Genomic DNA, 12578 nt, shown 5'->3' with positions numbered 1-12578 from the left:
GCTTTACCTGATGTGGTTTTATTCCTTCTTGGGCTCTCACCTGAATTGCTATGTGGATTAACAGTCTTCATAGGGTTGTTTTCTAGATCCCGGGGTCACCGTAAGGATGAAATGAGAAAATGTGTGTGTAGCACTTGGCACAAAGCCAAGCATATACTACGTGCTCAAGAAACAAGAGCTACCATTGTTCCTGCCCTTGCTGTTCTAATTAGCTCCCGTGAGAGAGGGTGCTTGACCCACATGAAGTGGGCCAGAGGGATCCTTAGAACTCTAGGCCAGTAGAAGGAGCTTTCGGAGCCTTTCTTTTTCCCCATTTTGTATCTGAAAAGTCCCGAAAGTATTGACTACTCTGACTGTGTCTGGAGTGCTGGACACTGGGGACTCCATCCCTGTCTGTGCTGGCCCTCTCAAGGTTCCTGACCTGCCCCGGAAGGGCTTTGCTCTTGGGATCCGAGTGGTGGTGACGTACATATCCTGTGTACTTGACCTTGTGAGCTGGCTAAGCGATAGAAATTACTTAGCTGATATAAAAGAGTCATGATTACAGGTGTTGATAAATAGAAGTAAATAACACATGATGGGAGATGGAAAGTCCTTTTAATAATAAGACATTGGCTCCGTTCAAATGCTGCTTTCCTGTGCTTTGGGGTAGTCTTTAATATGCAGTGTTGGCTGAGCAGAACGCTTAAGAACCTTTCCCTTAAGGGGGTGAGGATGTTGCTTCCTGTGGCACAGGCCCGGCTGAATCTGGTAGTCTGTAAAGCGGAGAACTGACCCTATTGGCTTGACCTCTGGGGGCGGGGGCGGGGGTGTCTTGCAGGTCATGAAGACCTATCACATGTACAATGCCGACAGCATCAGTGCTCAGAGCAAGCTAAAGGAGGCAGAGAAGCAGGAGGAGAAGCAATTTGGAAAATCGGTAAAGCAGGAAGACCGGCAGACCCCACGCTCCCCTGACTCCTCGTCCAATGTCCGCATTGAGGAGAAGCACGTCCGGAGGAGCTCGGTGAAGAAGATTGAGAAGATGAAGGAGAAGGTATGTATGCGTCCGCAGCTGTAGGGGCTGGGGAGGAACACTGTGGAAGTCAGGACTGAGAGTTTTCCAGTAGGTGCTATGAAGAGCGGAACAAAGAAACTCATTCCTTTAGTGCCTAATGGCCAAAAGTGAGTCCTTGCTATCTGCCCTGGAAGACATTGTAGGTACCAGAAAAACTTGAGTGTGGGGGCTCCAAGTTTTTCCTGTAGCAGATTCATAAGGATCAGAAAAGACCTCTCCCAAGTCTGGGAGAGGGACCACAGACCCAAGGCTGGGCTTCAGATGTCCCATACTCAGGGGCAGATGTAGGGACCCTTTCTTCCGGGTGGTGGTGCAAGGATGGAGAACAGTGTTTGCCGATAGAACCGAAGTGGGACATGCATCTCAAGTAGGGAGCCTCATTAACCTTTCCTGGACTGATCTACATTATGCCTTTGAATCTCATTAAACAGAATTAGAACCCAATTTAAGGCAGACGCGCACAGGGAGTAGCCGCACAATTGTGGTTCTCGAATGTACTGTACTTTCATCTTTTAGAGCACAATCTCCCCTTTTAAAAAAAAAAGTAGAATTGAACTTTTGTTCTGTTTTCAGCGCCAAGCCAAGTACACAGAGAATAAGTTGAAGGCCATTAAAGCCCGGAATGAGTACTTACTGGCTCTGGAAGCAACCAATGCATCTGTCTTCAAATACTACATCCACGACCTGTCTGACCTTATTGATGTAAGTGCTTCAAGCTGGGGGCTCAAGGGCGCCTTTTTCCTGGCTTTGGAGAACTGGGCAGGTGTTGCCCAGGTCTGTTGCTCGGCCTCTTGGAGCATTTTGAGAAGAATTATGACGACAGTAGCCGTGGTCCATTAGGGGCTTGCCATGTACCAGGCAAGAGGTGAAGCCCTTTTTACTTTATCTTATTCAGTTCTTACTACAATCCTGGGAGGAGGGCACTCTTCTTCGTTTTTACAGTTTAAAATTCAGAGTTTAGATGAGTTTACCCAGAGCCAGCTAATAAGTGACAGAGGCAAGATTTGTCCCTAGGTCTGATGACAAACTCATACTCGTAACTGCAGCGCACTTCCGTCTCTCAGGAACCATTCCCTGAGGTCAGCTGCTTGCACACAGACGTGAATGGCAAGAGTTACAGAGTTAGACGGCCATGCCTTACATTTAGATAGTACTTGACGTCTCTTAGTATTGCTTCATTTGACTATCCTTTCACCCTCTGGACCAGTGCTACTGTCTCCAATTTGAAGATTAGGAATCTGGGGCTCAAGAAGGTTACCCGCCCGCAGTTACACTGCCGTTGAGGGTCCTGGTCAATAAGGTAACTAGATGCCCTTGACCTGTGGCCTGTGCTTTCTGATTCGTGACGCAAAGATGATGAGAGAAGCCGGTGAATAGGCACATGTGTTTTGCACGCATTAGGCACAAGGGATATGCTTTTTGTCTTTTGCCTTATGGGTCAACCTTGGCCTTGCTTCTCCTGCTGCTTTTCTTCAAACTTTACCTTGAGTCTTGCAGACGCCCACCTGGCCCTGTTTCTGAGCCAGCCCTGACTACAGCTGCAGGAATACACCTTTCCCTCTAGTCTTCAAAGTGGGGGGCCGGGAGCCAGCTGACTCAGGTGTCCCCGGGCTGGTCTCCTCTCTCAAGCCTGATATTTGCCTCTAGCTGTCCGCAGGTAGCCACTGGGCTTTAAAAGCTTCTGGCCAGACCTGGCACACTTGCCTGACTTGGTTTCTCAGTGAGTGAGCCTGCCACAATTCGCAGCAGCGTTTGGGGCTGGTGTAAGATTCAGGTCCTGTGGGGCTTGGTACTGACCTGTTTTGGAACTCCGCCGTGCTGCCCTCTCCCCCACCTCTCTCTCCGGCAAACGGAGGAGCTGGACTTGATCTTGGTGCTGAAATCTGGCTTCACATGCTTGGGGAACTTCTCCAAACTAGTTCCCCCAGTCAGGGATTTTTGATTTGGTAGACTTCAGCCTCTTCATGCCCTGGGTGTCATGGTCCCACTGGGTAAGGGGAGCCCTTAGGCCTGTTCTAGGCACCACTTTCTTCTCTTTGCTTGTTGATGCCGCCTTCGGTGGAGGTCAGAGCGCTACACAGGATCCTTTCTCCTCATGAGGGGAATGGCTCTTCACTGTCGGGAGAGAGACGCCTGTTCTCAGCATAAGAAAAAGAATCAGTTCTTTTTTATGTTCCATTTCTGCTATATATCTCACATTTGGTTAAATAAAAAAAATAAGAATCAGCCCATGCAGTCCATCAGGCCTCTTTGCCCCCAGAGCAACTTTCCCGTCCCTTTCACCAGAATACCGACCTGAGAGGGAGACCGGGGCTACAGCTATGTGTCAGTCGTATGTTTGCAGTCCGTAGACCCTCCGCCAGACGTGCGTGAGTGTTTTAAAATCAGTCCAAGAAGCAAGGTATTTTGCACCTTATTCTCAGTGAAAAAGAAGATGTTAGAGCCCATCTTCATGAGATATGGTGCAAAGTCTCATGAAAAAGCATCCTTTTGGCCTCTTTAGCTAAAGCTCAGCTCGGGTGTGGGTGTAGGTTACTGTGGGCGGGTCCATGTGAGTAGCGTTCCAGGCCACTCAGACGGTAGAGTCACTCTTGGTGTGTTTGTTGTTTGTTTTGTTTTCATTTTTCCTGAAGTGAGGACAGATTGATTACTCTTTTTCTTTTTTAAAGCTGATAACATTACGTGGCTAGGTAAATGTCTATTTGGAATGAGGCTACGTGCTCAGCACCAAGGGTACAAAGTGTATAAAATAATTTTTGCCCTAGAGGTGTTCATAGACCTACAAAAAGATAATTTCTATGAAACTGACTAACTGCAATGCTGAGAGAAGCCCAGGGGGCCCTAGGACTGTATTCTTCAAACCAGAAACCATGTTCCATTAGGGGGAGTCATGAAATCACTTTTATGCATTTGACTTGCTTTTTTTTTTTTTTAAATGAATAAACTAGAATAGAACAGAATAGACTAGGATAGAATGGGAAAGAAATTGGAATATCTAAGGTATATCTTATTTAGATTAAGTTTTATTTTGTGAAACTGTCAGATGTGTGTGTGGGGTGGGGGGGTGTGTGACAAGGTGTATTTCTTACTGAGAGCCGGAAGTCAAAAAAAGTTTGAGTGACTGCTCTAGGAACAGAAGAATGTTTCTTAGTGTCTGTATGCTCCATGAAGGCGGGAACCAAGTCTTCTCTTTACCTTAATACAGAAACTGGGGCACCTGGCTGGCTCAGTTGGGAGAGCATACAACTCTTGATCTCGGGGTTGTGAGTTCAAGCCTCACGTTGGGCATAGAGATTATTTAAATATATATATATTTTTAAAAATTTTAAATACTAAGGTTTCTGTTTTTTTATTTTATTTTTTTTTAAGATTTTATTTATTTATTTATTTGACAGAGAGAGAGATCACAAATAGGCAGAGAAACAGGCAGAGAGAGAGAGGGAAGCAGGCTCCCCACTGAGCAGAGAGCCCGATACGGGGCTTGATCCCAGGACCTGAGATCATGACCTGAGCCGAAGGCAGAGGCTTAACCCACTGAGCCACCCAGGCGTCCCTTTTCTTTTTTAAACATACGCACAGTGCTTAATACACAGCTGACCACATAGTATATTCACTGAAGGAAGAAAGGAGTAAAAGGAGTAGGAAGAAGGTGATTTCCTAAGGCAAGATTTTTTTTTTCCTTTTGGTATCTTTTAATACTGCCTAGAGATATAATTTATATACAACGCCTGAGAGTAAGTGTTACAGTTTCAAGAGTTATGGTAAATTCAGACACGCTTGTAACCTACATCTCTGTCACGATTGCGAATATTTCCATTGCCTCAGAAAGTCCTTCTTTTCTCTTCCCAGTCAGACCTCCCCCACCCAGAGCAACCACTGTTCTGATTTCTTTCACCATAGATTAGTTTTGCCTGTTGTCGGACTTCACAAAGAGGGGGTTTTGCCGCAGGTGCTCTTCAAACCTGGCCTTTTCTGTGCAGCCTGATGTTTCTGGTCGGCAGCCCTGCTGGTGTCCCTGTCAGTGGTTTCTGGGATGATCAAGGCTAGAAAAGTGGCCAACGGACACCTTGGCCACACACCAACAGTGGGGGCAAGAGTGAGTGGGAGCCTGGGTACCTTGGGATCCAGAACTTGCTTTAGGACAGGGGATGAATCTTGTGCCCGTCTGTCACCCTCTGTGTTACTGCCTCCCTCCTCGTGGTGTGGAAGGGCGGTGTGTGTGAAGGCATTGAGGATAAGTGAAAAGTTATTTTTGTCGGTGCCAGTACACTGACACGAGGACTAGCCTATGACTTCGTTTTATAATATAACAAGATTGAAACTCGGACTGTAGAAACCCACATGAGGCATCTGACACGTACCAGGAAACCTTGACTTCAGGCCAGAAAGACACTCTGAGCTGACTTAATGGAGCCTAAGAGCTGTAGGCTCATTGGAATGTGGCTTTCCTCCCCCGTACTCCTGTGGCTTTCCCAACCCAGGAGCAGATGGATGAATGAAGAACAGGGCATTGTCCTCACGCATAGCTGGGGGCTTGTGAGGGCTCCGCGCTTGGGGAGAGAATCCGTGACACCACGAGCACCCAAGCTGGACATGAAGGAATGCAGCTTCGTAGGAAACTTACAAAGGGCATTTATTTTTCCCTTCCGTGTGAACTAGAAGTGGATCCGATGAAACACCCATGTTTCTTTTCTAGGCCTTCTCCAGAGTCTCTGGGTGAGGACGTGAACTAGTAAAGGGTTAATGAGCTGTCAACTCAAGTCCTCACACATCTGGATGGGCTATCATTAAATTCTTATAAAAATTTGATTTCCCCTGAGAGAGTTTTCATCAAACATTTATATAACCCAGAAATGGCCAGGGGAGCTCGGCATGGCCACGGAACTCATCAGAAGCCACTGAAAACGTACCTTGTCCCCATTGTGAGGAAAAGTAATGTGCTGCCTCCATTCACTGGGCTTCTCCTGGGAACAGAGATGAAATATTCAAATCTCGTTTACCTAACCTTGCCAGAAATTGCTTCCATGCTGAGGCCTCAGTGTCCGGCTGTCATGCTTGCGGAAATCTGTGGATAGCCAAGGCTCTGTAAAACCTAACCTGGGTCTCCCTGGTTGGCTGGACGCACAGAGGAGCCAGAGGGCACACTGTGAGTCAGGCCCCCACTCAGTGGCACAGAGAAGCTACAGAACAGCTAGATCAAGGAGGCAGCAGGCAGCCAGAGAAAGCTCCCTGCCTTCCATAGGCCGCACGGAGTGAGCGATACAAGGGGCTTCGGGGGCCACTTGGTCCGTTCACTGATGCGTATGAAATGCCTACTTCAAGCAAGGCTTCTTGGGGTGGGGGAGGCTACCATGAAGGAATGACGCTGGCCAGGCCCTCTTTGAGGCTTGTCTTCTGGTGGGGGCGAGAGAAAACAGCAAGTCTCAGAGTGAGGGAGTGTGTCCTGTGTCACGTGAGGGCTGGTGTGGTGTGGTCCTGAGTAGAGGCCAAGTTCAATGGATGCCAGGGTTGCAGGGCTGGCTGGCTTTCCAGAGGCTGGAGATTTGATTTGGATTTTGAAGATGGGGTCCAATTCCAACAAGTGAGAAGAGTGGGAAATACATCAAGAAGGGAGGATGCTGGGTAAAGGGCAGCAGTCAGTGGATTTGGGGATCTTGGGGACTGATGTGGAAGTGTCTGCATGATGCCAGATGTGTGTCAGTACATTGCCTGTTATCAGCCTCGCGACAACAGGTGAGGCAGGTGTTGTCCCCAGGGGAGGCTGAGAGAAGTTAAATTGCTCGCTCCGGTCGTGCAGCTGACTTGAGGCCCGCTGCTCTCCCGTATTCTGCCCTAAGCAGGAGCATGTCCTTGGTTAGAGCCTGAGGAAGGGAACGGAGGGAGATGATATCGATGGTCAGACTGCAAGACAGATGAGAGTTGGTTCTGGCTGGTGACCTCGCCTCACCATTCTGGTCTGGGAAATGAAGATAATACCAGCCTCGCTGGGATTAGTATGAGGATTCAGACGTAGAACGTACATAAAGCACTTCACACGCGTCGGGCAGACGGTAAACACACTGAGTAAAAAAAAAAGAGGTATTTTTAAATTCCCAAACTGCACAAGGTTTGAACGCTAAAAGCTTCTGTAGGTTCTTCGGCAGGGGAGTGGCCTAACAAAAGCCATCTTTGAAGACAGTGAAGCAGATAGCACTGGTGTAGGATACGGGTCTGAATCGGGGCAGAGGTGCAGAGAATGGAGTCACCAGAAATACAAAGGTGAGGAAAGGCGCCCCACACCCCCCCCCGATTCTCTCCCGCACTAAAGAGCTCCGCACTCGCTCAGCCCTGCGCACCGCATTACTTCTGTTCACAGACTCGCAGGCACCCAGTTCATCATCAGCGTCTGCGCAGGGCTAGTCCGGAAGGTTTCCAAGTTCAAGGGCAGCCTGGCTAGCCCAGCAGCGCCTTTCAGAGGAGGAACGGCTCCTGCACATGAAGTCTCCCAATCAGCTGCTTTTGTCTCGCTTCCATTTGCTCTTCCCTCCCAACTGGATTTGATGTCTTTCCATCCTCCGCCTCTAGTTAAGCTGTAACTGCTGTTCTTCCACGGCCGCCAGGCACCTGCCAGCGCCTGTTGGCAGCGACCCAGAGCCCAGCCCGACAGGCGCTCTGTCGCTGAGCTTCTTGTCAGATGCTCGGAGGAGGAGGCACGCCACGTGCTTTTACTTCCCCAATAGTGGCTGCTCCCGATGTGAACATGATGAGGGGAGAGGCGGGGGAAAGTGACTGTGATGCCTGCCTATGGAATGAAATAACAGTCCGGCAGATGGTTGGACTCTACCCATGGATTCTTCTCTGACATTTCTTCTCGGGTTCTGGATCCCAGAGCTGCTTAGGCAATAGAGGGGATAATGGATGGCCAAGGAATTTGGATCTCGGGGTCCTTTGGGAGGGTTGGGGAATATTGTCATAGAGTTACCAAATGCCACTGCTGAAGAAGGCCATAGAGATTATAATTAGTACAAGTATTTTCAGACTTTTTCTTGAGCAGAATTCTTTCTTCAAATCAGACCTTTCATAGAGCCCCAGTCTACTGGGCGCCTGGGTGGTTCAGTTGGTTAAGTGTCTGCCTTTGGCTCAGGTCGTGATCCTGGAGTCCTGAGATTGAGTCCCACATCTGGCTCTCTGCTCAGTGAGGAGCCTGCTTCTCTCATTACCCCTTCCCCAACTCATACTCTCTTTCTTTCTCTCTCTCTCAAAAATAAGTAAATAAAGTCTAAAATTAAGGATCCCAATCTATTATGTAGATAAAAAAGTGGAGCTGGTTTGGTTGAACCAGAGATAGGAGGCTCCAAGTCCTACTGGTTGCTGCCCTTTTACCCCCTTCTCAAGGGCAGCCTGAGCACTGGCATTGACCGTCAGAGCTCTCATCTGCAGCCTGAAAACCACCGACCTGGCCAAATCTGTTCATTTTGCAGCTGAGGGTACAGGTTCAGGGCTGGGGACTGGCTTTTCCAAGGTTGCCTGACTTCCTGTCAGTGCCTTTTTTCTTTTTTTTTAAATACGATTGCCTTTCTCATACTTTTTTTTTTTTTATTTTGCTTTAGAAAATCAGAATCCTTTGCACGATCTGAATTTTCCCAGTTAAGACTGACACTTAAAGAAGTTTTCTGTCTTTGAAATGCTAAATCCGAGTCTGCTGCTAAGGCCTGTCCTCGAACGGTGGGAGCAGGTGGGGGTGATGGCAGACGACAGGATCTGCTCCCCATTCTCCTCTCCTCCCACTGGGGTTCAGTGTTGGCGTAATGAACTGCTCTCGGGACACTTGTGAGTTGTGAACCTTAAATGCTGAGGTGGCCTGGTTTGGTTCATATGTTGTGACTTGACCACAGTGACCCTCGGTGAGTGGCAGGCTATATTTTCATTGTTGAGTTTTGTCATAATGGTATCCCCAGAGAAACCCTAAGGTGGAAGAGGATTCCCTTCAACCCTTGGCTCTTCTCATGTTTGCTGGATAGCCCTGTGCAGCGTGTGATGAAATAATTTCCTTCTGTCCTAGTGAGTGCTCTCCTTTCCTGTCAGCCTGTAGTCCCCTGAGGTGTGTCTTCCATTGGATTGGGAGTAGAAACCGGAAATCTCACCTGGATCTTGGAAGTCAGGATGTCAGCCTTCCGGCTGCACAGCTGGTCCCTCTGATATGGTCAGAGCTGCCCGGGGGGGCCACCTCCCTTCCTGCCAAGCCTTGGGACTGTCTATGGTTTGCTCATGTGCCTTCTCCGTCCCACAGCAGTGTTGCGACTTGGGCTACCACGCCAGCCTGAACCGGGCGCTACGCACCTTCCTCTCCGCTGAGCTTAATCTGGAGCAGTCAAAGCACGAGGGTCTGGATGCCATCGAGAATGCCGTAGAGAACCTGGATGCCACCAGTGACAAGCAGCGCCTCATGGAGATGTACAACAATGTCTTCTGCCCACCTATGAAGTTTGAGTTCCAGCCCCACATGGGGGATATGGTGAGGTCTTCTTCCCATCACCACATTTCCTAAGGGGCTTGAGCTCACTTGTGCCTGGATTCATACACCGAGGCCACATTATTCTGGGGAGACCAAGGCCTGGGCTGGCTTCCTGTGAGGTGGGTGAGGAGCATTCCACTCATTCGGCAAATAGCCACGGAGCAGCAGATAGCGACCGAGCGCCTGCTGGGCTTGACTGTGGACGTGGGGGATTAGGGTCCTCGGGGAGATTCCAGTCTAGTGTGTGGAGAGAGAGTTGGTAATATGCATAGGGAGGGGCACCCAGGGGGTCCAGCAGGATCAGAAGAGGTGAAAGACAGCAGGTGTATACAAACTAACAGTTCAGTGTGGGAAGAGGGAGAGATTTGGAGAAGGCCTCCAATTGATGAGTCCGGAGGAAGAGCTGATGTGGGGAAGTTACTCGCGGCTTTTGAAGCAGACGGAGGGCTAAGCACGGCAATAGTGATGTCATCCTTCATCACTTGGCAGAGATCTAAAGGATCTCATTCTCTTGATATTCAAAAACTGCACTAAAAGGTGTAACTTTGCTTGAGTATTGAACAAAAAAGAATGGGTAAGATGGACAAGAAGGAGCCAAGATGTCATTCCAGAGGCCTGATGCTGTCTGCCCAGGTGGGGAACAGGAACATGGGGTCCGTGTTTTGAACTTTTCCCCTCCAAGACTGAAACAAGAAGGGCGTAAACCAAGTGAGGAACAAGAAGCTCTTTGGTTTTAATTACTCTGAATCTTTTAGTTCCACTTGGGGTGGTTGTGCATGCATATCAGAGTGAGCCTTACTCCTGTCGATAGAAGCTACCCTGTACCTTCCGGGCTAAACCAGAAGGAGGATGTGTAGGCTTACAAAATAGAAAGATGGATCTTCAGGCATGGTTGGATTTAGGAGTCGGAATTTATCAAGACTGATTTTTTTTTTTCCTTTCTCTCGGCTTCACATCTTGTATCTTGGCTCTATTCTCAGGTAGGCTCTCATCCCATGAGGGCAAAATGACAGTATTTCCAGCTGAATCTTCTCGTATGTCCAAACCCAGTAGAAGGAGTATCTGCTTCCCTCCTAGAAACCCCCACAAAAGTCTCACTGGGTCTTCTTCGTTCTGATTGGCTGATGTGTTTATCCCTGGGCCACTGATCGTGGCTGCGTGTCTGCGGTTGGCTGATCGGCTTATGCCTAAGTCACGTGCTCCATCCCGGAATCGGGGAGAGACTCTTCCAAAATGCCTGACCTGAGTTGTGGGGTGGGAAGTTCCCCCAGGAGCTAGTCAGGCCAGAGTTGCCAGAAGAAGGAGGAAGGGATGTGTGGTGACTGAAAAACAACCATGTCCTCTCAACAAGGGAATAGTACATCCAATAGGATTAGTATGCAGATGCTTTTTAGAAAACCCTGTCCCAGAATGACAACTGTTGGCAGTGTAATTAGAGGATTCGCTGTCATCGATAGCCCACAGTGGAGTATGGGACATTTCTATCCTAAAGACAAAAATGTAGAGATTTCTTTCCCCTCCTCAGGGAAAACCAAACCATGCACAGTTTGTTTCCATTTCTGTGACTTAGGAAATGTCAGTGTCTGAACAGATGGGGAAGTGAAATGGCAGAGTGTGCAGTCAGGGGTGGGTGGGGAGTGTGCCACCAAGCCCCGGAAGCCCCGTTCCTCACCTGCCCTGGCCTCTGGTCCAACTTGTCTTCCAGTCCCCTCTTCCGGCTGCCACTGACATTCCTTCCCCAAAATCAGTGGAACTCCGGGACCAGCTGAGCGGAGTGATACATTTTCTGGTGTTGACTGAGTCGCCTTCGGAGCCAAACAGCTTGTCTCCATAAAGGGAGACGCCGAATGCTGGGTGCTCGGGCCCCCTCGTAGCCTTGTCACTGCCTCGGTTTCCTACCGCGGAGCACAGCTGGAACACATTACCGTGCACCCCGGTAGAAGACCTCTGCCAAGGCATGCATCAACAGCCCTGCTGCTTCTTAAAGGCAGAGGCGTGGAGGTCCGTTTTCCCTCCGTGAGTCCTCCCTGCTAGGTCTAGGTTGCTTTAAAATCAGTAGTTCACTCTCTGGCCTCGGCCCTCCCTCCCTGTGATACAGCTGACCAGCCACAGAGCCAGGCAAGGGCCAGGGTCAGCCCTAGATCTTGCAAAGGTTCTGCGTCCCAGCCCAGCCTTCCTAGGAATAGAAAAGAAAAAGAGATGAGAAGGCAAGTTTCTCCTGGTCCGCACAGCCTGTCTATCCCCACCAGTGTGGGCTGTCTGTAGACTATGGAGGCATCAAGAGGGAAATGCCTGGGGGTGCCTGGGTGGCTCAGTGGGTTAAGCCGCTGCCTTCGGCTCAGGTCATGATCTCAGAGTCCTGGGATCCAGTCCCACATCGGGCTCTCTGCTCAACAGGGGGCCTGCTTCCCTCTCTCTCTCTCTCTGCCTGCCTCTCTGCCTACTTGTGATCTCTTTCTGTCAAGTAAATAAATAAAATCTTTAAAAAAAAAAAAAAAGGGAACTGCCTGGAAGTCCTTGAACTGGGGCCAAGGTTCGAGTGGCATTTTGACCGGAAGCCCTGAAATTGGCCAAGGCCCCACACTGACGGGTGTTCTGGGGCGCTTGGCACATGAGTGGATGCCAAGCACTCTCCGATGTACTAGGAGGAGGGGCTTGGCTCTACCCTTGGTGCCCCCAGAGGCTTGTGGGGCTCTGGATGCCTGACCAGTGACATCAGGCAGCCAGAGAGTTTCACTCTTGGCTCTAACCCATCCTGGCCACTGAGCTCTCTCCATTGTGTCTGCTTATCCAAGAGCCAGAGTGAAGTCAGCTCTCTTCAGATCTGAGAGCTGGCTCAGGCCATCCCCTCAGCTGGGGGAGGAGGTCAAGCCAGTTGGGAGCTTAAAAGCCAATGGAGGAAAAGGTCAGGTCCCAGCCCCCTCCATTTGAAGAGAGGTTTTGTCTTCCAAGCAAGAGAATGGTCTGTGGGCATGTGAATGTGCCCACTCATTGCTGAGGAAGAGGGAGACCAGCTCTATCCAGATG

The 12578-nt window shown here is 49.5% G+C and overlaps 1 protein-coding gene across 9 annotated transcripts in view; it reads left to right on the top strand.

Annotated features, from left to right (window-relative positions):
- The window catches only part of SRGAP2 (SLIT-ROBO Rho GTPase activating protein 2), a 228253-nt gene that overhangs the window by 159607 nt on the left and 56068 nt on the right, over nucleotides 1-12578 (top strand). For 7 of the 9 annotated variants that reach the window (XM_045982175.1, XM_045982173.1, XM_045982180.1 and 4 more), the window contains 3 exons: nucleotides 821-1036; nucleotides 1631-1759; nucleotides 9327-9551. In XM_045982175.1, the coding sequence (XP_045838131.1) occupies nucleotides 821-1036; nucleotides 1631-1759; nucleotides 9327-9551 (570 nt within the window). The remainder of the gene's footprint in view (nucleotides 1-820; nucleotides 1037-1630; nucleotides 1760-9326; nucleotides 9552-12578) is intronic. The other 2 variants (XM_045982176.1, XM_045982174.1) reach the window with 1 other exon arrangement.

The sequence above is a fragment of the Meles meles genome, chromosome 17 (assembly GCF_922984935.1).
Source record: "Meles meles chromosome 17, mMelMel3.1 paternal haplotype, whole genome shotgun sequence".
Classification (NCBI taxonomy): Eukaryota; Metazoa; Chordata; class Mammalia; order Carnivora; family Mustelidae; genus Meles; species Meles meles.
This window is presented reverse-complemented; position numbering and strand designations above follow the sequence as displayed.